Source organism: Phocoena phocoena, chromosome 21 (genome assembly GCF_963924675.1).
Source record: "Phocoena phocoena chromosome 21, mPhoPho1.1, whole genome shotgun sequence".
Classification (NCBI taxonomy): Eukaryota; Metazoa; Chordata; class Mammalia; order Artiodactyla; family Phocoenidae; genus Phocoena; species Phocoena phocoena.
The window spans coordinates 6,829,014-6,856,647 of NC_089239.1; the positions used below are offsets into that span (position 1 = coordinate 6,829,014).

The following is a 27,634-nucleotide window of genomic DNA, read 5'->3' on the forward strand; positions in this document are numbered from 1 at the left end:
CAATATGGTTTTATTTCAGTATTTACTAAAGTTTTAAATATAATCACATAAAAAACATTTCAGAAAGTGCAAACTATCAGAAAGCTAATCGGTGCTCCTAATCTTTCCGTGCAAACCATCGCTTCTGCGGAGGTGAGCCACAGCAGTTGTGCAGCTGGGAACGCGGAGAAGATGATCTGCCTCCAGCGTTTAAAAGGGGCCAAGAGACTGCAGTGCCGCTGCTGAAGCAGTGCAAATAACACACAACCAAACAGGGAACGCGAGGCAAGCTCACTACCCTGCGGAACACACATCCGTGAAACCAGCACAGGGGGACAAACAGGATATAAAGCTCTTTTCCAGTCACCTGCCCCTCACCACCAGGAAGGAAACACTTCTTAGTACAAACTGGTTTATCTAGCCATCCAGGTTGATCCTGTTCATCTCTGGTTACAGGGACTCACTCTTGCTGGTCCTTTGGTTTACTCTTAAATTTTAGTTATTCTGTTAATAGGAAGACCAAATTTAAATTTGAAGACAACAACTTGATGAAAGCTTCCCCTTTAATATGTACTGAATGCTACTGACTTCTCAGTAACCCTTACTTCACACTCAGAGTTTATGTAGTAAAGAAAATAAAGTATTTCATATAGATGAGGCTTCTTAGTGGCTTAGCATTAGTGTGTAAGCAGATGGACAAGGTAAGGCCAGGCTCTCACCTTTACCCCAACCGTATCTCTAGGGTGACGGTAATTAACCTTCCCTCTGTTGTCAAAGAGATGGCTTATGTGAATGTTAAATTCCAGGGCTTTGGATACCATCATATATTTACTTACAAGAAACCGATATAAAAAGCGAAACACAGCTTGCCTGTCTACACCGCTCTGTCCACCAGGGCCTGTAGGAACCTGAGAGGAGTGTGAAGGACTGTCACAAAGAGAACTGCAAAGACAATCACAAACTGAGACCTGTGAGAAAGAAAATACCTACAGCACAGCGGTGAGCAAGATGCCTTGGAAACAATTAGTCTCCATTCACTTGTCTTCTTCAAGGTGCATCTCACTTGCACGCTCTGACACTGACTCTGCACCAGCTGTTCCTGGCCCCATAGACGCAGGTTTGTCTTTCAGAATAAGGAACACTTCCCCCTAGCCAGATCTACCAACACTGCCTGTGCCGGGAGCCTGTTCCATAGCGACCTGCACTACGGGTACCTAAGGAGGCAACGCTGTTTATGTGCTTGAAGAGGACACTCTGCAGTACTCCCTTCACCCAAGCAGCTGTGGCAGATGGCTTACACAAATTCTATTTCACCATCAACGCACCACTGAGACATTTCATTCATCACTTAATAAGCAGTCAAAGCTGTGTAATTTCAGGTCTGTCAGCTTTTAAACCCTCAAGAACTAACAACTAAGTCGGACTTTGTCTAGAGTCTCCCAGTTTGAAGTATGATATGATATAAAAGGGCAGGTCTAGGATATATAACATCTTTGCTTTATAAAGATGCACCTGATGGGAACTAAACTGTCCACTTTAGACTGTCCACCGAGAGCAGCTCAAACAGCTGTGGAAACAATGAACAGCATCGGTGATTCCTAGCAATAAATCTGTCAGTCAGCTGTAGAGAGAGTAAACAGTATTTACAGATTTTAGTATTTCTTCATACAGTACGTGTAGGAAATAAAGCTGGCTCAAGAGAATCTGATGGCCACCAGTCTCCCTCATTCACTTAGACTTGGCCTTCAAATGCAGAGAACACCCATGAGCGATGAGCAGACCCCAAAATGCCTTCTGAATCTCAGGAGTCCACTTCCAGATTAGAATATTTTCTAAAGATAAGCAATAATTTCTTAGAAAAATTTATACCCAACCCAAAACAAAAACTCAGACTTTATACCATCTCAAGTAATAAACAATAAAGTGTGGTACCTAAGAGAAAAACAAATACCGTATGCTAACACATATATATGGAATCTAAGAAAAAGAAAAAATAAAGGTCATGAAGTACCTAGGGGTAAGACGGGAATAAAGACGCAGACCTACTAGAGCATGGACTTGAGGATATGGGGAGGGGGAAGGGTAAGCTGGGATGAAGTGAGAGAGTGGCATAGACTTATATATACTACCAAGTGTAAGATAGATAGCTAGTGGGAAGCAGCCGCATAGCACAGGGAGATCAGCTCGGTGCTTTGTGACCACCTAGAGGGGTGGGATAGAGAGGGTGGGAGGGAGACGCAAGAGGGAGGAGATATGGGAACATACCTATATGTATAACTGATTCGCTTTGTTATAAAGCAGAAACTAACACACCATTGTAAAGCAATTAGACTCCAATAAAGATGTTAAAAAAAAAAAAAAAGTGTGGTACCTAAATACCATCATCAAAGTATTAAAGATGCAAACCACTCCCAGCTATGAAGCAAGAATGGCAAGTGTTTCTCTGAAGCCAGTGGTAAAAAGTAACAGGGTCTCCCCTTTGCTTTTCCACTCACTTCCAGACAGGAAGATTATCTTCCTAAGACCCCAGTGGTGAGCAAGGCTGGCAACCTGCAGGAAATGAGGCCGCTGAGGAGAGGAAAAAACTGCAGCAACAAAGAGGCAGGTGTTCTGGGGAAGGACCCCTCAGTGCCCGTCTGAGGGAGGGAGTTGAAGAGGTCATCACGCTGGAAGGCGACCAGAGAGAACGCCAGAGTCTGCCACACAAACTTCCTAACTACACATCTAAAGGGCTGAGTGACATAAATCCCAGGATGAGCTGTTTGTACTTAAAGCTGTAACTGTTGCCCTGGTAACTCTCAGATGGTCAACTATTAAGATTCTGAGTTTAGATCCTAAAAATGGCAAGTATTATTGGACCAAGTCGCTAACAAAACAAACATACACTAACCTTTCTCTAAGTGGCCTACTGTGCTTTTATCCCATGAATTTTAAGCAGAGTCCCTCTAAAAATGAGTAATAACCTGGATCTTGGTGACAGGCAACAAAAAGTATATTTATAAAGAGCTGAGGCTCCACAGTTCCTCATCACATGTTAATATGTAGGAAGAGCTGCGGCTCCACAGTTCCTCGTCACATGTAATATGCTGCATACATGACATTTAAAAACTTACATTAAGCAGCCATAGGTGGTTCATTTTTACTGTAAAGGTTGATCAAGGAAGATACCCTGGGTTTGGTAGATTTCTTTGAGGACCAGCAGTACTGTATCTTCAGACTCCCTGTAGAGAAAAAATTATGTTGTAAAAAGAAGAAACTAACATTCGTACTAGATGCTTTACATATATCATCTCAATCTACACAACCACCTTACGAGTTCATTTTTTTACTGTTTAAAAAAAATCTGACTCAGAGGTGATGTAATTGGCAGTGGTTTGTAAGGTAACCTTATAACAAATAAATCTAGCATTATGTCCTGTAATATAAAAAAGCCAGTAGTAAATGACCAAGCCCTCCCTTTCCACAGAACTCATTCTTGGAACAACATGGAAGAGTCGTCCAATTCATCACCTTAATTTTTTAAATGTTATTCACCTTTTTCAAAAAGCCAATACAATCATATGAATAAAAATCAAAGATACAAAAGGATATAATAATGAAGTCTCCTTCTCACTGTTTCTTAACCACTAGTCCCCAACTTCTGACAACCGACGTTATCAATTTCTCATGCATCTTCCAGATATTATTCAGTGTGTGTACAAGCAATTACTTATATCCAGTTTGTAAAGAAATTTGATTATAAAAATACAGCATTCGTGGATTGCCATAAGGGTATAAGGCTCAAACACTTTTCTAGATCTAAGGTTTGACATTTGTAAAGTCATGGATCTATTTGAGAATCTAATGAAACCTATGGATTACTCCCCAGAAAAGACACCATATACATGTATACCCGAAATAATAAATAGAATTTCACTGGACTCATAGACTTTCTTCTATTCCCCACAAGTTCCATACACAGATGGCAGGTTAAGAAACTCCTTCCTCCTATACCAGTGAGGGGAGATTAGCTAAACCAGATATTAAAATGGTGTGATCCTGGTGCATAAATAAACGGATCAATAGAAAAGAACAGGAAGTCCAGAAATAGCCTTAAATACTCATAGAAATTTAATACAATAAAGTTAGAACCTCAAATCTATTAACAGTGTTGCAACAGCTGGATAGCTATCCTGAAAATGATTTGGATCAATCCTCACCTTATTATTAGGATAAATTTGAACAGAATCAAAGATTTATATGTAAAAATGAAACCCTAAAATATCAGAATAAACTGTGGTAAGGAATTCTTTGGAGAGCAAGGAAAATCTAAGTATGACACAAATTCCAGAAGCCAAAAAAGGAAAAAATAAATTTGACTATGTAAAAATCAAAATTTCTACTTAGCAAAAATTAATGTACACAATGTCAAAGACAAACGGGGGAAAAGGTATTTGCAACTCGTATCACAGATTTATCAATTAAAAAAAAGACCAAAATTTCAATATAAAAGAGAATAAAGGGTATAGATAACTCCCCAAAAAGAAAATTAAAATGGTTCTTAGATATATGTCAAGTTGCTCAACCTTATTCATAATAGGAGGAGGGCAATACGAATTATAGAGTGCATGATACATACGCTGAAAACCACAAAACACTGCTGAGAGAAACTAAAGACCAAAATATACTGAGAGACAACTGTGTTCGTGGCTCAGAAGACTCAGCATTATTAAGATGTCAATTCTTCCCCCAAATTGATCTATAGATAAAATGCAATCACAATCAAAATCCCTAAAAAGCCTTTTGGCTGAAATTAACAAGTTCATTCTACACTGTATGAGGAAATGCAGAGGACCTACAATACCTAAAATAACTACGAATAGGAACAACAAAGATGAAGGACTCACGATACCTAATTTTAAGCTTTACTATAAAGCTACAGTAATCAGGACAGTGTTTTATTGGCATAAGGACAGACAAACAGATCAGTGGAACAAAACAGAGCCAAGGCAATTCAACAGTTTCTCCATCTGAATAAACTTTTCAACAAATGTTGCTAGAACAGGAAAACCACATGCAAAACAATGAACCTCAATCCTTTCCTCACACCATCTTTAAAAATTAACTCAATCAAAATGGATCACAGAGCTAAATGTAAAAGCTAAAATGACAGAGCTTCTAAAACAAAGGAGAAACCTTAACGACATTGGATTTGGCAAAGATTTCTTAAATATGTCAGAAAAGCACAAACCAGTAAAATGGACTTCATCAAAATAAAAAACCGCTTCAAAACCTACTTGACAGAAAAATGAAAACCAAACCACATCCTGAGGAAAAAAGTATATCTGAAAAGAACTTGTAACTAAAATGTAGAAAACTCTTGAAACTTAATAATGAAATAATCCAATTTTTTAAATGGGCAAAAGATTTCAACAGACAATTCACTAAAGAAGATGTATGGACAGCAAGGGGGATCGATCAACGTGGCAGAGTAAGAGGACGTGGAACTCCCCCCCAAAAAAACACATCAAAAGTACATCTGTATGTGGAATGGAAACTGGCAGAAACACTCCTGTACAACCAAGGCTGTAAGAAAGATCCACATGTAATCATTTAGGATGGGAAGAAAAGCGATCAGATTGGGACCTGTGCCCCTGGGAGGGGACTCAGAGGAAAAGGGAGAATGCACAGGCGGAGACCCACCCTGGAGAGTGAGCAGTGAGAGCCTCAGATTGAACGCCCCAGTCCTGGGGTCCTAATCAGGGAGACGAGCCCCCCTGGCTAGCTGGAAGGCAGCAGGGCTGTGGGAGCACGTGCGTGCTGGCCTCTGCCCCCAGGCAGGGCGGAGAGTACAGTGGGAGGACTGCTCTAGTGGCTGCCAGGTCTCCCCACCTGGGTGCACAGCTCAGCTCCTTGACGATGCACCACTGCACAGCATCTAGGGCCGCCACGACAGGGAGAAACACAGCCAAGGGATGCACAGGCAACCCGGGCCTGGGGCAGAGTCTGGGTGGGGTGTCAGCAGCCACTGTTGGCACTTACTCAAGCAGTGCATCAGAAGAAGCCCAGAACTCTGACGGCGGCCCCTACCCCACGGCTTACGCCCCAGCATACGCCAAGAGTCCACACAGGCCCCAGCTGCAGTGTGGCCCCATAACAAGACAGGGGAGGCTGGGGGCAGTGATCGACTGTGAGGGGCAAAGGGGACATGCACCCAAGGCTGCACACGGCAGACAGCTTGGACCTCTGTCTGCAGAGAGCCCACATGGGCCCCACTTTTGTCTGCCCTCCCCAGCTCCGGGGCAAGGGTTCCAGTGCGGGGAGGTTGGGAAACACACCTAAAGGGAACAGAGCCAGCCTGGGCCAGACCCTCAGGGCTTTGGCTCCAGCAACTTAGGATCAGACCCTGTCCCCAGCTGCATGGTGACAGCCACTGAGCAGAGGGGAAGTCCCACCTCACATCCAGCTCCACCCCCTACTAAGGTGATAGCTGAGGAAAGAAGACTCTGTCCGTATCATCAAATCCTGCTCTCCCATCAACGGCACTGGGCACACACAGCCTGTATAAGGATGCTCCCACATAAGAATACCCCTTTCAGACTGCAATAGGTAACTGTTTCACCTAAATTCATAGTGACAGAAAAAGTTAAGCAAAATGAAAAGGCAGACAAACTGCTCTCAACTGTGACAGCAAAAGAAAACCCATGAAAAAATAATGAAACAGAAATAAACAATTTACCAGATAAAGAATTCAGAACAGTTAATTAAAAAATGTTAACTGAATTAGGGGCAAGAGTAAATGAACATAGTGAGAATTTTAACAAGGAACTAGAATATATAAAAAAGACCCAATCAGAAATGAAGAATTCAATAGCCGCAATAAAAAAAACACACTAAAAGGACTGAATAGCAGATTGAGTGATACAGAAGAACACATAAGTGATCTGAAACATAGAATAATGGAAATCACCCAATCAGAACAGCAAAAAGAAAAGAGAGATTCTAAAAAATGAAAACGGTAAAAGAGATCTCTGGGCTAACATTAAATGTACCAACATTCACATTATAGGGGTCTCAGAAGGAGAAGATAGAGAGCAGGGCATCGAAAATGTATCTGAGGAAATTGTGGCTGAAAACTTCCCAAACCTGAAGGAAACAAATATCCAGGAACAGGAAGCACAGAGGGTCCCAAACAAGATGAACCCAAGCACACTCACACCAAGACATAACATAATTAAAATGGCAAAAGGTAAAGAGAGGCTTCTGAAGGCAGCAAGAAAAAAAGAGTCATATACAAGGGGATGCCCATAAGGCTATCAGCTGATCTCTCTGCAGAAACCTTGCAGGCCAGAAGGGAGTGGCACGATATGTTCAAAGTCCTGAAAGGGAAAAACCTGCAACCTAGGATACTCTGCCCAACAAGATTATCATTTAGAATTGAAGAAGAGATAACTGCTCAGACAAGCAAAAACTGAGACAGTTCATCAATACTAAACCTACTCTAAAAGAAACGTTAAAAGGTCTTCTCTAAGTGGAAGAGAAGTAAGAACCTATAGAAAAGGGGAAATCCCAAGAGAAAAGGCAAATACATAGTAAGGACTGAGGATCAACCACTTAAATAAGCCAGTATGAAGATTAAAAGACAAAAAACTGTAAAAGCAACTATAACTACAATAAACAGTTAAGGGATAAACGTGAAGATGTGAAATATAACATCAAAACCACAAAATGCAGGGGAGGGGAGTAAAAAAACGTAGGTTGTTTAGAATATGTTTGAACTTAAATGACTGCCAGTTTAACACAAGTAGATATAGGTCAACATGTAAGAACCCCATGGTAATCACAAATCAAAAAACGACAACATATACACACACACACAAAAGTAAGGAACACAAGCATACTGCTCAATAAAATCATTAAACCACAAAGGAAGAAAAAAAGAAGAAATGAACACAGAAGAACTACAAAAACAACCGGACAACAAGTAATAAAATGGCAATAAGTACATACCTATCAATAATTACTTTAAATGTCAATGGACTAAATGCTCCAATCAAAAGACACAGGGTGGGGCTTCCCTGGTGGCGCACTGGTTAAGAATCTGCCTGCCAATGCAGGGGACACGGGTTCGAACCCTGGTCCGGGAAGATCCCACATGCCGCGGAGCAACTAAGCCCGTGCGCCGCAACTACTGAGCCTGCGCTCTAGAGCCCGCGAGCCACAACTACTGAGCCCACATGCCACAACTACTGAAGCCCGCATGCCTAGAGCCCATGCTTCTCAACAAGAGAAGCCAAAGCAACGAGAAGCTATGCACAGCAACGAAGACCCAACGCAGCCAAAAATAAATAAATACATTTTAAAAAAGACACAGGGTGGGTGACTGGATGAAAAACAAGACCCATCTATATGCTGCCTCCAGGAGACTCACGTCAGAGCTAAAGACACACACAGGCTGAAAATAAGGGAATGGAAAAAGGTATTTCCTGTAAATGGAAATGAAAAGAAAGCAGGGGCAGCAATATTCCTATCAGACAAAATAGACTTTAAAACAAAGGCTATAACAAAAGACAAAGGAGGGCATTCTATAATGATAAAGGGATCAATACGAGAACAGGATGTAACATTTGTTACCATATATGCATCCAAGACAGGAGAAGCTAAATATATAAAGCAAATAGTAACAGACATAAGAGGAGAAACTGACAATAATACAGTAATAGTAGGAGACTTTAACATTCCATTTTCATCAATGGACAGATCATCCAGACAGAAAATCAATAAGGCAACAGTGGCCTTAAATGACACAATAGACTAGTTGGACATAATAGATATCTACAGAACATTACATTCCAAAACAGCAGAATACACATTTTTTCCAAGTGCACATGAAATGTTCTCCAGGACAGATCACATGTTAGGCCACAAAACAAGTCTCAACAAATTTCAGAGGATAGAAATTATATCAAGCTTTCTTCCGACCACAACGGTATGAAACTAGAAATCAATTACGGAAAGAAAAATGGGAAAAGAACAAGCACATGGAGACTAAATGACATGCTACTAAAAAATGATGGGTCAATAAAGAAATCAAAGAGGAAATCAGAAAATACCTTGAGACAAATAAAAATGGAAACACAACTCTCCAAAATCTATGGGATGAAGCAAAAGCAGATTTAAGAGGGAAGTTTATAGTGATACAGGCCTTCCTCAAGAAATAAGAAAAATCTCAAACAAACCTACCACCTCAGGGAATTAGAAAAAGAACAAAGCCCAAAGTCAACAAAAGGAAGGAAATAATAAAAATCAGAGAAGGAAATAAATAAAATAGAGATTTAAAAAAGCAATAGAAAAGATCAATGAAAATGAGAACTGGTTTTATGAAAAGATAAACAAAAAGGATAAACCTTTAGACAGGCTCACCAAGAAGAAAAGAGAAAGGACCCAAATAAACAAAATAAGAAATGAAAGAGGAAAAATTACAACCGATACCACAGAGATATAAAAAATCATAAAAGGATACTATAAACAGTTATATTCCAAGAAATTGGACAACCTAGAAGAAATGGACAAATTTCTAGAAACATAAAAATTGCCAAGACTGAATCAAGAAGAAACAGACCATTTAAACAGACCAAACACTAGTGAAATTAAATTTGTAATTTAAAAAAACTCTCAGGAAACAGAAGTCCAGAACTGACTTCACAGGGGAATTCTAGCAAACATACAAAGAAGAGCAAACAACTATCCTCCTTAAACTATTCCAAAAAACTGAAGAGGAGGAAATACTCCCAAATTCATTCTACGAGGCCACCATTATCCTGATACCCAAACCAGACCAATACAATACAAAAAAAGAAAATTACAGGCCAATATCTCTGATGAATATAGATGCACAACTCCTCAACAAAATATTAGCAAACTGAATCCAACAATATGAAAAAAGGATCATACATAATGATCAAGTGGGATTTATTCCAGGGACACAAGGATGGTTCAACATTCACAAATCAATCAATGTGATATACCACATCAACGAAAGAAAGGACAAAAATCACACGATCACCAAAATGGACACAGAAATAGCATTTACTAAAATTCAACATCCATTCTTGATAAAAACGCTCATCAAAGTTGATACAGAGGGAACATACCTCAACATAACAAGGGCCATTTATGACAAACCCACAGCTAACGTCATATGCAACAATGAAAAGCTGAAAGCCCTTCCTCCAAATTCAGAAACAAGACAAAGATGCCTAATGTTGCCCCTTCTATTTAACATAGTATTGGAAGTCCTAGCCACAGCAATCAGGGGGAAAAAAAAAAAGAAAAAAAGAAAGGCATCCAAATTGGAAGGGAGGAAGTAAAACTGTCACCATTTGCAGATAGCATGATACTTTATATAGAAAACCCTAAAGCCTCCACCAGAAAACTGTTAGAATAAATGAATTCAGTAAAGTTGCAGGATACAAGATTAATATACAGAAATCTATTGCTTTTCTATACACTAATGATGAACTATCAGAAACAGATCCCATTTAAAATTACATCAAAAAGAATAAAATACCCTAGGAATAAACTTAACCAAGGAGGTGAAAAACCTACACTCCGAAAATTATAAAAACACTGATGAAGGAAACTGAAGATGATACAAAGAAATGGAAAGATATCCTATGCTCTTGGAATGGAAGAATTAATATTGTTAAAATGGCCATACTATCCAAAGCAATCTGCAGACTTAATGCGATCCCTACCAAAATACCCATGACATTTTTCACAGACCTAGAACAAATAATCCTAAAATCTATATGGAATCACAAAAGACCCCATATTGCCAAAACAGTCTTGAGAAAAAACGAATAAAGCTGGAGATATCACCCTCCCTGACTTCAGACCATACTACAAAGCTACAGTTACCAAAACAGAATAGTACTGGCACAAAAACAGACACATAGATCAATGGAGCAGAATAAAGAGCCCAGAAATAAACCCATGCACCTATGGTTAATTAATCTACGACAAAGGAGGCAAGAATGCAAAATGGAGAAAAGACAGTTTCTTTGACAAGTGGTGCTGGGAAAACTGGACAGCTACATGTAAAGGAATGAGATTAGAAAATTTCTGCACACCATTTACAAAACTAAACTCAAAATGGATGAAAGACCTAAATGTAAGACTGGAGACCATAAACCCCCTAGAAGAGAACATAGGCAGAACATTCTTTCACATAAATCACAGCAATATTTTTTTGGATCTGTCTCCTAAGGCAAAAAAAATAAAAGCAAAAATAAACAAATGGAACCTAATTAAACTTAAAAGCTTTTACACAGCAAAGTAAACCATCAACAAAATGAAAGGAAAAGCTACTGGATGGGAGAAAATATTTGCAAATGATATGAATGATAAGGGGTTAATATCCAAAATATATAAACAGCTCATAAAACTCAATATCAAAAAAAAAACCAAATAACCCAATCAAAAAATGGGCAGGAGACCTGAATAGACATTTTTCCAAGAAAGACACATAAATGGATAACAGGCACATGAAAAGATGCTCAATATCACTAATCATCAGGGAAATGCAAATCAAAACCACAATGAGATGTCACCTCACACCTGTCAGACGGCTGTCATCAAAAGGAACACAGGGCTTCCCTGGTGGCGCAGTGGTTGAGAGTCCGCCTGCCGATGCAGGGGACGCGGGTTCGTGCCCCGGTCTGGGAAGATCCCGCATGCCGCGGAGCAGCTGGGCCCGTGAGCCATGGCCGCTGGGCCTGCGCGTCCGGAGCCTGTGCTCCGCAACGGGAGAGGCCACAGCGGTGAGAGGCCCGCGTACCGCAAAAAAAAAAAAAAAAAAAGGAACACAAAATAACAAACACTGGCGAGGATGTAGAGAAACGGGAATGCTTGTCCATTGTTGATGGGAATGTGAAATGGTGCAGACACTGTGGAAAACAGTATGGAGGCTCCTCAAAAAAATAAAAATAGAACCACCATATGATCCAGCAATTCCACTCCTGGGTATATATCCAGAAAAAACGAAAACACTAACTTGAAAAAATACACGCACCCCAATGTTCATAGCAGCACTATTCACAATAACTAAGATATGGAAAGCAACCTAAGTGTCCAGCAACAGACAAATGAATAAAGAAAATGTGGTATATATCACAATGGAATAATACTCTGCCATAAAAAAGATGGAATTCTGCCATTTGCAGCAACGTGGATGGACCTAAAGAATATCATGCTTAGTGAAGTAAGTCTTAATTGTTTCACAGATATTTGATAGATGTAGAAAAAGGAGGATAGGCCAGTGTACATTTGGGATTAGAATGATTTCTTGTTCAGACAATTACAAAACAGCACACTCATGTCATTTGAAGAAATCTTAACAAACAATTAAGACCAAAAAACCCCAAAACAAAAACAAACACTTAGGGGCTTCCTTGGTGGCGCAGTGGTTAAAAATCTTCCTGCCAATGCAGAGGACACGGGTTCGAGCCCTGGTCCAAGAAGATCCCACGTGCCGTGGAGCAACTAAGCCCGTGTGCCACAACTACTGAGCCTGCGCTCTAGAGCCCGTAAGCCACAACTACAGAAGCCCGCGCCTAGAGCCCATGCTCTGCAGCAAGAGAAGCTACCGCAATGAGAAGCCCGTGACAGCAACAAAGAGTAGCCCCCGCTCGCCGCAACTAAAGAAAGACCACGCGCAGCAACGAAGACCCAACACAGCCAAAAATAAAATAAATAAGAATAAAAAAATAAATAAGTTAATTAATTTTTTTAAAAGGTAGACTTAAAAAAACAACACTTACCAGTAGCATAGATGACTTTGTAAAGCAAATAAATATTCATTAAAACTTTCAATGGGCTTCTCCTGTAGCACATAGTCGATGCGCTGGCCTCCATTCAGCATTCCCACATGGATGGGGGGAGCTTCTTGTTTAACTGCTACAAGGTTCTCTTCTGTGCTAACATCTGGATACAGAAGAACCATAATAAGAATATAAAAGCGTCCAGCCCTCCAAGGTTGTCCTTACTTTCCCTCAGGCTCCAGCTTTACCGTAAGATGAGTTACCCTGCTCAGAAAGTTCTCTCTCATTTTCCTCCTCTCAATCCCCTTAAAGCTTCTCCCCAAGGCACACTGATTTTATCCAATCCCTTTTTTCCTTCCTGTACATTTAATGGCTAATTCCATTTGCCTTTGGTTTACAAACTAAATGCAAACAGGATTAGAACTCCTTAGGCAATTGAAAACTAAAGCAAAAGAATGCAACATTAACTGTGAAATTAAGAGGAAAAGTGTCCTATCTAGTCCCCAGCCAGGAAAATAAAACCAACCCACGAATACACAGACATTCCCCTGTAAAAGCAAGGTTCTTCACAGTGTAGGCTCTGAGCAGCACTGCCATAGTGCCCAAGTGGGGAATGTTTTAAAGCCTCATTACTAGATGCTCAGCTTCTCTTGACATCTTCCCTCACAAACAATGTTTTTCCAAAATTTGTGGCTATTAGATGACAGAAAACACCAGCAGAGCTGAAGGCCCATTAGGACTCATAGTATTGGTCCTAAACAATAAAAAAGGAGAAAGTAAGAAGACCCTGGGAGAATAAGAACCAGGCACCATGGAGTCCCTCTTATCTGGCCTGGTGCAGGAAATCAATATGTACAGTGTCACTGACCACTAGGCTTCTCTGAACTTGATTCAGGTTCTGCTTCAGTTTCTTCTGCAGTTTCTGAAGCTTGTAAGGCAGGGTATGGAGCTCTGGTAAAAGACTTCCAGGCCATCCGCAGCGAACCTAGCAAGTTGTTCTTAAGGTCCATGCTCATCCTGGTCAAGCCCTCTCTCAGTTCTGAAACATATGAAAAAGAACATTACATGGTTTACAGAGGTAAAAGGGTTCAACAAAGCTAAACAAAGTGAATGAGGTCCAGTCCGTTTGCACTGACCAGAAGGTCTAGAATTATCAGGTTCTATATTCAAGACTTACCTAAGTGCATCCGCTTCCTGCCTTTATGATGCGGGATCAGCATTGGCTCAAATTCTACTCCTGGGACCACCATTGGTTCAATCCTATAGGCCACAGGATCAAACTACATAGGAAAAACAATAGCTACATATACCTCTGCTGAAGAAAGATAATGACAGTCTCAGGAGCTATGTATCAGGCAAGAATAATTATAAGCTCATTTTTAAAAATGTAGTTGTTCTGCCCCATCACTTCCAGATTCATACTATTATAAATTATCTCATTACTACAGAATAATATAGAAAAAAGTAAATCAACACAATAGAATATCGTACGCGCTTTACCAATAAGCCCTAACAGTCAGGTAAAACCACAAGAGCTGTCCAATGCTTACAGGGTGATAAATATTGAAGAAACCTTTGCATGTTGGAAATTTGTAGTTGGGGTCAATTCTTTTTAGGCCTCGGACAGTAAGGAACATTCCAATGGGAGATCCAAAGGCAAAGAATATTTCCGGTTTATAGATGAGCCGGGGGTATTTTACAGGCACCTGGAAGGAGGAAATAAAAGCATCTCTCATTAACAACAGAAGTTACATCTGTTCCTACCATACCAACGGCAAACAATAAAATGACCAAAGAGAATTAGTATTGTTACCTGCCCAATGCCAACATCCAGATGTTCACCATTTCCAGTACCATTAGTACTACTGCAGAACTCCGATTCTTTGGGGATGTTAGACATATTCGCCCCTGCAGGTGATTGCGGGGTTGGTGTATTAATACCCTAAAGAATAAAAAATAGTTCTGTGGAACTGCTATGTAGTGAAAATATCCAAAGGATTACACAGTTTTCTACTGGTTTAAAAGGATGCTTGGGAAGGTTTTGAAATGGTAGTCAACAATTTTAAGAAGAATCTCTCAGAGAACAAGATAAAGCTGATGAAAACAAAAGTTGCCTTAAATTATGAATTGATATCCCTACATGCTCTGAAATAATGAAAGCTGTACAAAGCCATTTGGGTAGCAGCTGAAACTTTAGGCAACCATCATGAGAGAAAACGATAGCAGAGCACTGTGGAATGAATGTTGGGGATTGCTGAGGAGTTCAATGAAGTGCTATGCCTTTCTAACCAAAGCAAGTAGTATGTCTCTATCAGCCTTAAATCAGAACTGAGCAACCTGCTAAAAGGTTGAAAAATAATTAATTAGACTATGGAAAGGAATCAGTGGCCAAAAATGCTCAGTGCACAAGCACTGCTACAACAGGATTATACCTTGAATACATTCTACTAAGTGAAAGGAACCAGTCACAAAAGGCCACATATTGTATGACTCCATTTATATGAAATATCCAGAATAAGAAAATACATGAAGACAGAAAATAGATCAGTGGTTCACAGGAGGGAGGAATAGGGGGTGCCTGCTAATGGATATGTTGTTTCTTTCTGCGGTGATGGAAATGTTCTGGAATTAGATAGTGGTAATGGTTATACAACTCTGCAAATATACTAAAACCCACTGAATTGTATATTTTAAAAGGGTGAATTTTATCGTATGTGTTGTGAATTATATTTCAATAAAGCAGTTACAAAACAAACAAAAAAAAAAAAAGGAAAAAATTGAATGGTGGAAGTCCAGGGGAAATAAAACTTCTGAAGCTAATAACACTTTTAAAGATACCAATAAAGTGAATGTTAATTTCTGAAAAGAGAGCCGAAGGTCAATTTTAAAATTGTTTAGCTCCCTATACTAAACACCTCACAAAGCACAAGGATACAAGGAAGTCAAAACACTGTTTAATCCTACAAGCTATATTAAGCACATACCATTGAATTTTTTCTGGTCCTTAAGTAGTTTAGTATCTTCTTTCTTGGTCCTAAGGGAATTCCCATTTCCTGAAGATCTTTGTCTGTACATAAAGCCTAAGCATAAAAAATCAAATATCTTTCTTATTTCTAGGCAAATTAAAATCAATTAAATGTCCTAAAAATAAATAAGTAAATGCCCTGTTCTCTGAGAGGAATAAGGCCTAAACACTCTGTTGTTCTTTGCTTTGCATGACTAGGACTCCCTAGTGGTAACAAAAACAAATAAACAAGCAAATATCCACAGTAGAGCTCTACAAAGTATAACAGAAAATAAGAGTTGGAAAAGTTAGTGGTCATTTATTCCTGCTCTCATGTTTTCAGAGCTCTGCTGTGCTTTAGTCTTTGCTCCATTGCTATTAACATGGCTCCTCGGAACTCTGAACCTCCACAAAGCAAAGATCACTTTATACGATAAAAAGCACACAGATAAGGCTAAACAGCATTATTAATGATAACGAAGTATTTATGACTAAAATGTTTCTAAAGGACAGGCTCTTAGCAAGCAGTACAATGAAAAGAAGCAATAAAAATACTGAAAATGGGGAACTTCCCTGGTGGCACAGTGGTTAAGAATCCGCCTGCCAAAGCAGGGGACACGGGTTCGATCCCTGGCCCGGGAAGATCCCACATGCCACGGAACAACTAAGCCCATGCACCACAACTACTGAGCCTGCGCTCTAGAGCCCGCAAGCCACGACTACTAAGCCCACGCGCCTGGAGTCCATAATCCGCAACAAGAGAAGCCACCGCAATGAGAAGCCTGTGCACCGCAGCGAAGAGTAGCCCCACTCTCTGCAACTAGAGAAAAGCCCGCGCGCAGCAACGAAGACCCAAAAATAAATAAATAAAATAAATTTATTAAAAAAAAATATTGAAAATGGTATAGTGCAAAGTTTTAAAAGATTATTTTTACCAGAGCTTCCTTATCTACTTTCTCCTTCTCAAAGACACTAAAGAATTCAGAGAGTTGAAGTTTCTTCAAATCTTCCTCCAGTGTCGGTGTGTCTCCTTGATCCATGAAAATACTTGGCAAATCCTAAAAATTAAATTGTAAAGCTCGTATTCTCTAAATTCATTCAGATTTTTATTAATATTACTTTGCAATAAAGGAAAGTACTATGTTAGATATCCACAGAGACCTATCTTAACTTTGAATAAATTGTTAATTTATACGAAATATAAATTAAGATGTGATTGATCTTTAAGTTTTTGCAGTCAGTTGAAACCTAGTATGTTTTTAAATAAATGAATGAGTGAATAAATGAGTATCAAAGTATTCTTCATCATCATTAATAAAGCCTTCCCTGAGCTCTTATTAATGTTTAAGGATGGCTTTCAAACAGAATTTCTATAATATATCAATTTGCATCCAATTCACTCTTCATTTCCTCATATGCAAATTCCATTTCAACTCAGTGATTCTATAATTCTAATAACAGGTCAGTAGTGCATATTTATAATGAAAAAATAAGATACCTATAATTATTTTAGAATGTGGCAAATATTTGTAGAAGCATACTACTATCTTGCTTCTATCATCCAAGAATGACAGAGAAAATTACAAGTCTGTTAAAATTAAAATAAAAGTAAATATTATGGTATGAGACAAAGCAAAAAACAAAAAGCCTAAAATCTAAAAACGCTTACTAAGAAAGCATACAAAAGAACCTATCTGAACATCTAAATTACCTTTTTACTGTCAACATCCCCCAAAGAATCTTTCTGATTTGTTAGGATATCGAACAATATAAGTGAACCTACAAGTAAAACAGAAGAAAGAACGGACAATTTCGAAGCATTAGCACTAAATAGCTGTCTTTCATACAAAAAAAGTAATAAGCCAATTACCCATGAAGCAAAATCTATGAAGCAGGGAGTCATTCTTTCTAATCCACCACCACCCTTCCAACCCCTTCCAAATTCTTCATCACAGACCAGTTCTAGACCTCTGAATCTGATACTGATAAAAGACACTGTACTTCAAACCCAGCCATCCTTAAAATGTGATAGTCATCTCTGGTCACAAAGAATCCGTTACCTAAACTATGACCAGCGATGGATACGCCCCCTTTGAAATCAGGGTTCCTCTGCAGAAAAAGTACATATAATCGGTTCAGTTCAGAAGCAACTGTGTCCACAATAGTCTGACAGTAGGTGGGGCTGTTGTAGAAGAAGACATCCAGAATTGTATCATTGGTGAAGTGCCTTAGGCGGTTAATGCTGGGCAGAGTTATTCGCTGCAGATCTCTGAAAAAAACAGAAGATATTTTAAGCCGAAAACCTAAATACATTCCACAGCCTCCTCTAAGTTATTATCCAAATTACACTTAGAAATTAAGATACAAAGGATAACTATCAATTTACAGGAAACAGAGGACAGGCAGACATTTGTAGCGAAGCCAAAGGGATGTGACCAGCAAAATTCAGTGTGAGAAACGCTGCAAGACAAAAAACCCAGCCTCCTCAAGACATAAATTACAAGAAAATAAGAGATAGAAAGGTAATCAAGAGATTAAAAGAGACTTAAAAGACATCAACTAATTGCAATTTATGATCCCAGTTTAAACTATGTGTGTATGTGCATGTATATGTATGTATGTGTATATACAAATCATGACATTTATTAGACAATTACAAATTTGAATACTGATTGTATATTTGCTGATATTAAGAATTTTTTTGATGTGATAATGGTGTTACATATATATTTTTAATCCTTAAAAAGATATACAAACTGAAACATTTAACAGATGAAATGATATGATGTCTAAGATTTTATCCAAAAGTAATAGAGTGGAGGGATGGGCAGTACACGGGAGATATGGATGGGGCAGAACTGGCCACGTGTTGAGGCTTGTTGGGCTGGGTAATCATAATCAATCCATGAAGATTCATTATATATGCTACTTTTGTGTACAAAATTCTCTATAATAAAGTTTTTTAAAAGATACAAGAGGCTTTTCCTAGAATTCTCAGCATTAAGGTTTTTTGATCACAAGTCAAATGATAAATGGATCATCTCTCTCTCTGTATGCCGAATTTCTAAAAGCTGAAAGAAGGTGAGACTGCCAGATGCCAAGGACAAACAGAACTCATATCTCGCAAAGGAAAACAATGTTGACGTAGTATAAATCAGCTTCCACATAAAGCTTTCTCAAAGCTCCCAGAAAGACTCCTCAAACCTTCAACATCTTCTGTAGTTTAGAGAGGGCTATGTGCCCCTAGTAACCTCTTAGCATCAGCTCAAATATGAAAGAATGTGAACTCTGTACACTAGTAAAAGCAACACCACAATGGAGCATTTGGCACGTGGAATATGCTCAAATCATAGGGTATCAAGAACTGAGAGACACGGAATCAGAAAAGCCATTTCCAAGACCAGCATGGAAACAATGCTACTTCCTTTATCTACCAGAGAAGCATCTCCTAGTTCTATCCTAGAACTATATTATGAACATACTTCTTTCTGGCAAGCCCACAGCTGAATATCCTTAATATAAGGCAACCTTCTCTGACATTACCAAAAAGTTTACAAACAGAACTACTGAGCTTGTAACTTAAGAAAGCCATCACTTATAAGTCATTGCACCAATTATACCTCAAGTTATAAACCCCAATAATTTAATATTTGGGAATTTCCTTTTTTCCCCAAATTTGGACAAATATTATCTAAATGTGATCACAAAAGGAACAACAAAATACTTTGTGCATCTTGAGGTAGACCGGCTTTTGACATCTTAAGATGGAAATGCTTATACACTATGGGGAGAAAGCAACATTTGGCTTTATGCTAAAGAAATAATAAAGCTGTAATAGTAAACACTAATGAGCCAGTAAAACATACTGGAAGAAGATACACACAACTCCCCACTCCTAACCCGAGCTAGTTAAACAAAGGGATTGGTCCGCACTTAATAATGTATCTCTAAGAAAAAGACACAGAAGTACAAAAAGTTTTCTGTTGAACAAAATTTTATGTATACGATCAGCTATAGCAGAAATGTCCCTAAGCATATCAATGATCAGAAAACATTACAATCACAGTTAGCAACTCAAAGGTGTAAAGTACTACTCACACATCCACACCAGTGGAATGCAAAGGACTGTGCCAGTTGACTGGGAGAAATTCTACCCTCCCAATCTGCTGATTTTCTTGGGCTTTCTTAAAATGCGTCTGTAGCAGGTTCAAAGAAACACTGCGAAAATCATTAACTAGAAAAGAAAATGAACAGTGCATTAATGGTGAAGCGATCAGTTTGTAGAGTGAAAATGCAACAGATCTTATAATTAATTATACTACATCCATCTATATCTGCTTATAGCACCTACTGACTTGAGTCAAAAGTAGAGTGAGTATTCAAGAAAAAATTAACAGTGCATGTAGGAAAAGACATTCCTTTAATACAGAACTGCTGTTACTATACAAAACATTTTTATATTAAAAAAAATCACACAGTAACTTCAAAACTTCTGCCGTGTCAAGGGAACTGTTTCCATTTTTTTAAAAAACCACTTGACTATGCCAATTGGCCTTGCAGTCAGGTTCCTATCCTAACTTTCTGGTTCTTATAAACAACCTTTACCCAATATTTTAAATTTTTAAAAAATACACTGCTGTTTGGAATTCATATTGCGTCGATCTTAACCTTCTAGGAGGCTTATGCTTAGAAGCATTAGCCATTAGGATCAGACTCCCAAATCAGGGCAGTTAGACTATGAATACTACCTTTCAAAGTCAAGTTATACTAATGACCTAAATATTCCAATTAGAATATCATAAGGTTTATCACAGTATGAATTACAAAAATGGTTGACGCTTCTGTTATTCATTTAAACTGTATTATCTTCGTGGTCATATATTTATGGTTCCCTTTAAATTTAGAATGGTTATAAACAGGACCATCACATCATAAAACAATTGTATAAGACTTGAGGGCTTATTCACTCAAGAATTATTAGTTAAGAATATAAACCTATTAGCCTAAGGAATTTACTAGCACTTTAGGTCTAAGCTGGGAAGCTTGACTACCTTGCCACCTGTCTTTATCTCTCCAAATCTTATTATGCAGCTAAGACAACAGACTAAAGACAACACTTTATCTCAACTCACAGGAGCACTGACAGTCCCCCTACATGATCTAATATGACATGCTTTGCGAACCTACCACACTGTACAATGCTTCGAAAGCGGAGATCACAGGCTGGTCCGATCCCGTGGACTACAAAAACCAAGTGATCTATCTGTAAAGGTTCCCCTACAAGTGAAATTACAAAGAAAAATTACTCTATATAACGAGTCATGTATTCTAAAATCAAACATTCACAAGGCGCAGACAATAGAAATGGGCAAATTAAAATATGAGCAGATATTTTAAAAGACACAGATAGTCCCATATTTAACAACTTAGTAAAAACACAGTGATGTTACTTTGTTTCTTATTTATCTTGTAATAAGTCAGTGAAAAAACTGTTCAAGTTTTTTAAACTTTTTATTTTGAAATAACTGCAAGCTTATTGAAAACTTGAAAGAACAGTACAGAAACTCTCATGTACTTTTTATACAGATTCAACACTAACATTTACCACATTTGCTTTATTTCTCTATGTGTATGTGTATTCACACACATTTATTTTTCTGAACCATTTGGGAGCAGGTTGCATACATTATCAGATGGCACATATCACATCTCTGTAACCCTTTAATATTTTATTATGTATTTCCTAAGAATATGCTCTTATTTAACCACAGGGCAGTTACCAAATTCAAGTAATTCAATATTGACAGGATACTTTTACCTAATATCCTATGTTTATCAGTTGTACCAATAAAGTCTGATATGTATTTGAAGCCTGAAATTTTAAACTCATCTTTTCAAATTACAGGAAGTCTACGGCTTTGTCCAAGAGACAAGCCATCTCCTCTGAAAGATGAAAGGAATTTTATAATCCAGTTAAATATATTATAAAACCAACCATAAATGACCCTAGCTAGAGAGCAATGGATAACCATCAAGGTCCCTGAAAAATAGTTTTCCCTGGTTGAAAACCTCCTGAAAACCTTCAGGAGTTACCAGGAATAAATTAATAATCAAGCAGGCAGAATCACACTTCTTAGAATTAGGACTGAATCAGTTCATTTGTACTTAGTGACCTCCTGATTAGTACTGTCAAATTTTATCCATCCCACCATATATACTTAGCAACTTTAAAAGAGATTTTTGTACCTATTAAGATTCTTAGCAGATGAAGTAATACTAATCTTAATTAGAATAAGCCCATTTGATTAAAGACCATTTTTAAGCCTTGACATAATCTAAAGCCATAGAGAAAGACCACGATTTAAGTCATAAACAAATAAGAATATCAGAAGATAAGAAAAAAAGTGAATGATTAACATTACCACAATGAACGTCAACAGAGATGTTCTCAACCCCTCTCTTCACTGTTCGAGGTCGGCCCTGCTCAGTGGGTGTTGAACCCCATTCATCAGACCCCGCGACTGGCTGGTAATGTACCATAAGCTTAAATAAAAAAGATCAGAGCAATAAACATACTCTACATTAAAGACGCTTCTATTTATACATTCTGAGGGGTAGGAACGGGTCTTTTAAAACATAACACATAGTCAAATCTCAACTGGAGTTTTGATATGCAACTCCTACAGCTTGAAATGAGAATCCTGCAAATACATTAGGCTAATGTTGTACACTTTAAATATCTTACTATTTTGTCAATTATACCTCAGTAAAGCTAAAAAAAAAAAAAAAGGAAAAGGAAAATTCATCAGGCTAACAGATCTTTCAACCATACCCTACACATGGAAGATGTGCCCACATAACGTGTCAGTGATTTTCTAAATCTACAGTGACATAATTTTCCCTAAGAAAATTTTGGTGTAAGAGTTGAACAAGGAAATGATGGTAAGAGCCACAGCTTCAAGTTTCATAACTGTGAATGCAATATAAAAATGTCCAAAGCTTATCTTACGTAGAATCCCCAGAAAAAGAAACCAATTAAGTTCTTACTAATGCAATTAACCTTTAATCCCAATGTTAAAGAAGGGCCTTAATTTGCTAACCTTTGGATTGTGCAATATAATAACTTCTCTGTTGGGAGACTCCAGTTTCTTCTTCCATTCATCCAGCGTTACAGCCAGCATGTAAGTTTCCTTAAAGGAAAACACATTTCATTAGATTTCTGTAATGGTTTTTCTATTAAAACTGAACTTTTTAACAAGAATACTGCTAGATAAACAATTACTATAAGAGTATCTTACTCTAATTTATCAAATTTATTTTAATTCTCTTAAAATGAGAACAGGTACTAGTATAGAACAAAGAAAAAATAATCACTTCTACTTCTATCATCTAGACTGGAGATAATCGCTGTACACATTTTGATATATTTCTTTCAGTAATGTTAACGCATGTATATTATCCATAAAATGAGGATTACATTACATATAAAGTTCTTTCTCTTGATTTGTCAAATTTATTTTAAAATTCTTTTAAAATTATGATAATAGTACAGGAAAAAAATCAGTCCCAATTCCATCATCAAGACTAGAAATAATCATTGTTCACATTTTGATATATTTCGTTCAATAATACTAATATCCTACTCCAATTTAAAGCAAATTTCAGAATATTTTCAGAGCAAGAAAAATAAAAGGCAAAAAAGACCAATCCTGTGGTCACATTTTAAATATTCACAAAGATCACCATTAGAGAAAAAATATTTTAATTTAAATACATAATAGTTTCCATAGTATTTCAAAATTTGAAAATAAAACTACTTTATCCTGAAACTAACTTGCAAAAAGAAATGCTATGAACTGTGATGCAAATAGAACCAAACTCTCTCTGTAAATTCACAGAATAAGTCACAAGAGGAAGAAAAGATTATGAAATAAGAGAACACAATGAAGAAAATGAGTAAAAGGGTCACAGGAATACCTCTAACACTTGGCTGAAGCTCTCCGAGTATGGAACATACTTATTATCTTTGTCTCCCTTGTAAAACCAGGTACAGCGCCTCACTTCCGATGCTAGCTCATCCCAGTATACGGCGTACCGCATCCTCTCCCCCAAATGAACATCGTATCTGCCCCCATCAGTGGGCACAACTCTTCTATCACAGTCTTTTCCTATCAAGGAGTGGAAAGGGGAAATGAAGTACATAGTATAGCAAAATAAAGCTCCCAAAATACAACTCTGAGTTATGTTCTCAATAATGTTATAAAACACACGAATGATCTGTTTCTTCTTGGCTAAACTACTTTATAAACCATCAAAATCATTCTTGGTTTTAATGAAACATGAAAAAAGTAATACCCAACGCTGTTTTGTTCTTTTTCTAAGGAGAGATAGGAGTGTCCCTTAAAAAAATAAAATGTATACAAGAAAGCTTTTCTGAAGTTTTTGTTTAAGGGACCAAAAGATAAATTAATGACCATCACGATGATAAAGTAGTAACCGGCATCATTCTTGTTTCCATAAAAGAAGAAAAAACAAGAGAAAAATGAAAGAATTCATTCTTTTGCAATGTGACACTGCCCGCACCACACTCTTCATAAACAGAAACTGAAACATCAGAAACATTATTGGTTAACTATGCAGGAATTACAATAAGTACTGTTTTCAAGATACAGACCAAATTCTTGAGTATTATAAATTGGCTGGATAGTAATGCAGAACTTCTATATAAAAATGCTATAGGATGTTATAAAGCAGAAACTAACACATCATTGTAAAGCAATTATACTCCAATAAAGATGTTAAAAAGAAAAGATTATTAAGTAAAATTTGGAAAGTATAAAAAATGTAAAGCAAAAAAAAATGCTATGAGACAACTAGAAAAAGATCTAAAATTTACTTCTAATAGCACTCACTATAAGGACTTTTGTATTATAGTTTTAGAGAAATGACAGTAAGTCCTTGGTTATTACAAGTCATAGCTTTCACCCTACCAGAGCCGTATGCCTCTTCCAGCTGCTGTGAATCCTGAGAGTTGAAAGGAATCCATGTCTCCTTAGAATCTATTATCTTACAATAAAACCAATGAGGAGAAACAGGTTCGTACAAACTGCCAACATCCATGTCTATTAGCTCAAAGGAACTACATGAGTTTGGTGACGGGGATGGATCTGACTGGGACAATTGTTCCTCGTGTGATTCCACTGATGACATTTCTTTCTCTAAAAGACAAAAGAAAACTATCAATAAAATTTCCTTCTATTAACAGTGTAATTGTTCACACACAAAACTGGTCATTTTTAAGGAGTCATTTCTGAAAAAAAAACTAAGGGGGCTACATAATTTAAAACAGAAATAACATAAATTAACAGCTTTTTCTGGTTTTGTTTTTGGGTTTTTTTTTTTTTTTTGGAGGAAGGAGGCCTTAAACAAAACGCTTCTTATAGTTAGACCAACCACTTTGCACTGATCTTCCAATCCTCTCAGAAAACTGCATGGTTTTAATTAAACAAAACTGGAATCACAAGAAACACATGGTCGAAATCTTGACTGCAAAAAAAATTTTACCCCAATTTCCAATTTAAGTCTGGTCCCAAGGCAAAAACGCGTACTCCGTCTTAATAACGCCTGGTTTTAGGCTCCAGGCCCTTGTCATTACACATTTACATGACTACTGGAATCACACTATTGAAAATAAAACTATTCACTTAAGAACCAGTCACTTTTTATCAATGCTTGAAGGGTGCTTAAGCAGAGACTATGGTACAAATTCTGAAAACGCGAACCCTCGCTTGGGGCCACTGTGCGCACGCGCGCACCCACTCGCACCATCCAGGTCTCAGACGAAAAGTAACAAGTGACCTCAAAAGCCTCCTTCCCTCAAGGAAGACCGTGACCTGTGTGTTTCCGCCCCTTTAACACTCGCAGAGACTAACACTGCAGACGTCGAAAGTAAGCCCAGGCTGCTTGGAGGGGCGCGGGCAAGACCATCGCTATCTCAGCACCGAGCGCAGCGGGACCGCAAACACCCGGCCTCCCTCGAAGCGGACGCTCTCCAGCTTCCGCCACTTTATCTTTTTTCCCAGCACGAATTTACCTCCGCCACTTTGTGTGTCCCTTCTCCCCACGACCCCGGGCCTCCTGCAGCCCAGGTCTGGGACCTCAGGGTTCGCGGACGCCTCTCCCCGTCCCGCGTCCAGCCCCGCAGAGAGGAGCGGAGCGTGGATGAAAACAAGGTAATTTCCCGGTGCCCTCGGGCACGGTCGATGCAAAAGGGGCCCTGGCCGCGTCCCTGTAACCGAGGTCACCCCCACCCCGCCAGGGCTGGTCCTCCCAGCCCCCCTTCCCTGCCTCGGGCATCGCGTCCTCCTTTGCCCCTGGCATCTCCATCCCGCAGTGCCTCCCACCCGCACGCCGGTCGGAGCCCTGGGCCCGGCCGCCGCCCCCAATGCGCCCCGGCAGACTCACCTTGCAGCCCCGCAGCCTTTCAAGTTCTCCTGCCTTCGCTGAGTGGGCTGCGACATATCCCCAGCGGAGGCCTTCCCCGCAAGCTCAGGAGGGGCGGAGCGGAGCAGAGCAGGGCGGAGCTTGCGGCCCTAACGGGCTCGCGCCCAACACAGGGCTCCGCCGCGCTCCCAGCTGGCGAGCAGCGGGCCAGGTTGCCAAGAGCAAAGGTGAGGTGACGGGGACCGCTGCGTGGAGGAAACGGGTGGGGCGTGGAGGCCCGCAGGGGCGCTAGCGGGAAGTGTCGCGAGAGGTGGAGGGAATCGCGCGAGATGTGCTCCTCCGAGCGGGCTGGAGGTCGGAGCGCTGGGCACGCGGGTGTTGCCGGCGGCGCGCCCCCCGCTCGGTACCCGCGCACGGGGTCTGGGTGCAAGGCCTCAGGTATTTAGAAGGCAGGGATGAGGAATGAGACGTTATAGGTGGGGAGCGTTTCAAATTGCAGTGAAAGCAAGGTTCTTCAAGATGACCCAGCCTCCTCACTTAATAGATGGGAAAACAGACCTCTGACCCGGTGGTACCCTGGCTAACCCTGCTCATGGGCCGGGATGGTGCAGGGACGCCGGGATGCCATGCCCTTAGTGAGAAGTAGGACAGGGCGCTGGCGGTAGTTGCGTCTACCCAGACCTCCACTTCTGGGTGCTGAGAACAGATACCATTGGCATTTGCAAGGGAACAAAAGATCGTCTCTGGGTCTTTGCCCCTCTCCTTTGCGTTTATTGGGATTTAGAAGCTGCCAAAAAGATATCTTTAAAAGATGTAGAGCTGAGCTTGGCAGGATTCAAAAGCCGCAAGAGGGTTGGAGATGAGATATTTTTGTCCAGCAAGATGACATAACAGAGGTCAAGAGGTTAAAAGAATTTCCCAAGTAGTAGCCCTGCCAGCTCTCCTATTTAGTTTTCTGGAAGACTTCAATTCCTTCGGGCACGCAATAAAATACTTTCCTATTTTCTAACTAGATTATAGGGCAAGGGTTCAGGGAATGTTTTTCAGTCTTGTTATTTCTTCAAAAGCTGAGAAAAAGGAAACTAAAAGGGATTTTTAAATAACAGATTAATTCTCTTACAGTTTAAGAGCCACACACAATTACCCACAAGTTTACTTATACCTTCTCCTCAAATTTATAACACCTGAATAGCTTCTGTTCTTTGCAGATGAAATGGAGCAGGACCCTGCGGTCCCTGCCCCTCACCCCATGTCCTCAGCCCGCCTTTTGTCTGTGGAAAAACTTTAGCCAAAGAGTAAGTTTAATCAGAGAAGTGAGAAAATGCAGAAACAAAGGAAAACAGTCAAAGGAGACCAAATAATAGTTTAGTCATTAAGCATAGTCAAGGACCTTCAGTCCCTCCTCAAG

At 39.2% G+C, this 27,634-nt stretch overlaps 1 protein-coding gene across 2 annotated transcripts; it reads right to left on the minus strand.

The window, feature by feature from the left end:
* Positions 1 to 3,118: 3,118 nt before the first annotated feature.
* Positions 3,119 to 24,993, minus strand: DDHD2 (DDHD domain containing 2). Of its 2 annotated transcripts, XM_065899760.1 has the most exons (16): positions 24,774 to 24,993; positions 23,761 to 23,951; positions 22,884 to 22,973; positions 22,206 to 22,326; positions 20,971 to 21,060; positions 19,882 to 20,017; positions 17,844 to 18,052; positions 17,495 to 17,562; positions 16,719 to 16,841; positions 15,764 to 15,859; positions 14,593 to 14,721; positions 14,330 to 14,485; positions 13,957 to 14,059; positions 13,648 to 13,818; positions 12,780 to 12,942; positions 3,119 to 3,200 (listed from the first exon to the last, which is right to left on the minus strand). In XM_065899760.1, exons 1-16 carry the CDS (start codon positions 24,991 to 24,993, stop codon positions 3,119 to 3,121), a joined length of 2,148 nt encoding a protein of 715 aa, XP_065755832.1. The 2 variants fall into 2 exon arrangements, with proteins under 2 accessions (XP_065755832.1, XP_065755833.1); XM_065899761.1 differs by lacking the exon at positions 20,971 to 21,060.
* Between the last annotated feature and the right edge of the window lie 2,641 nt (positions 24,994 to 27,634).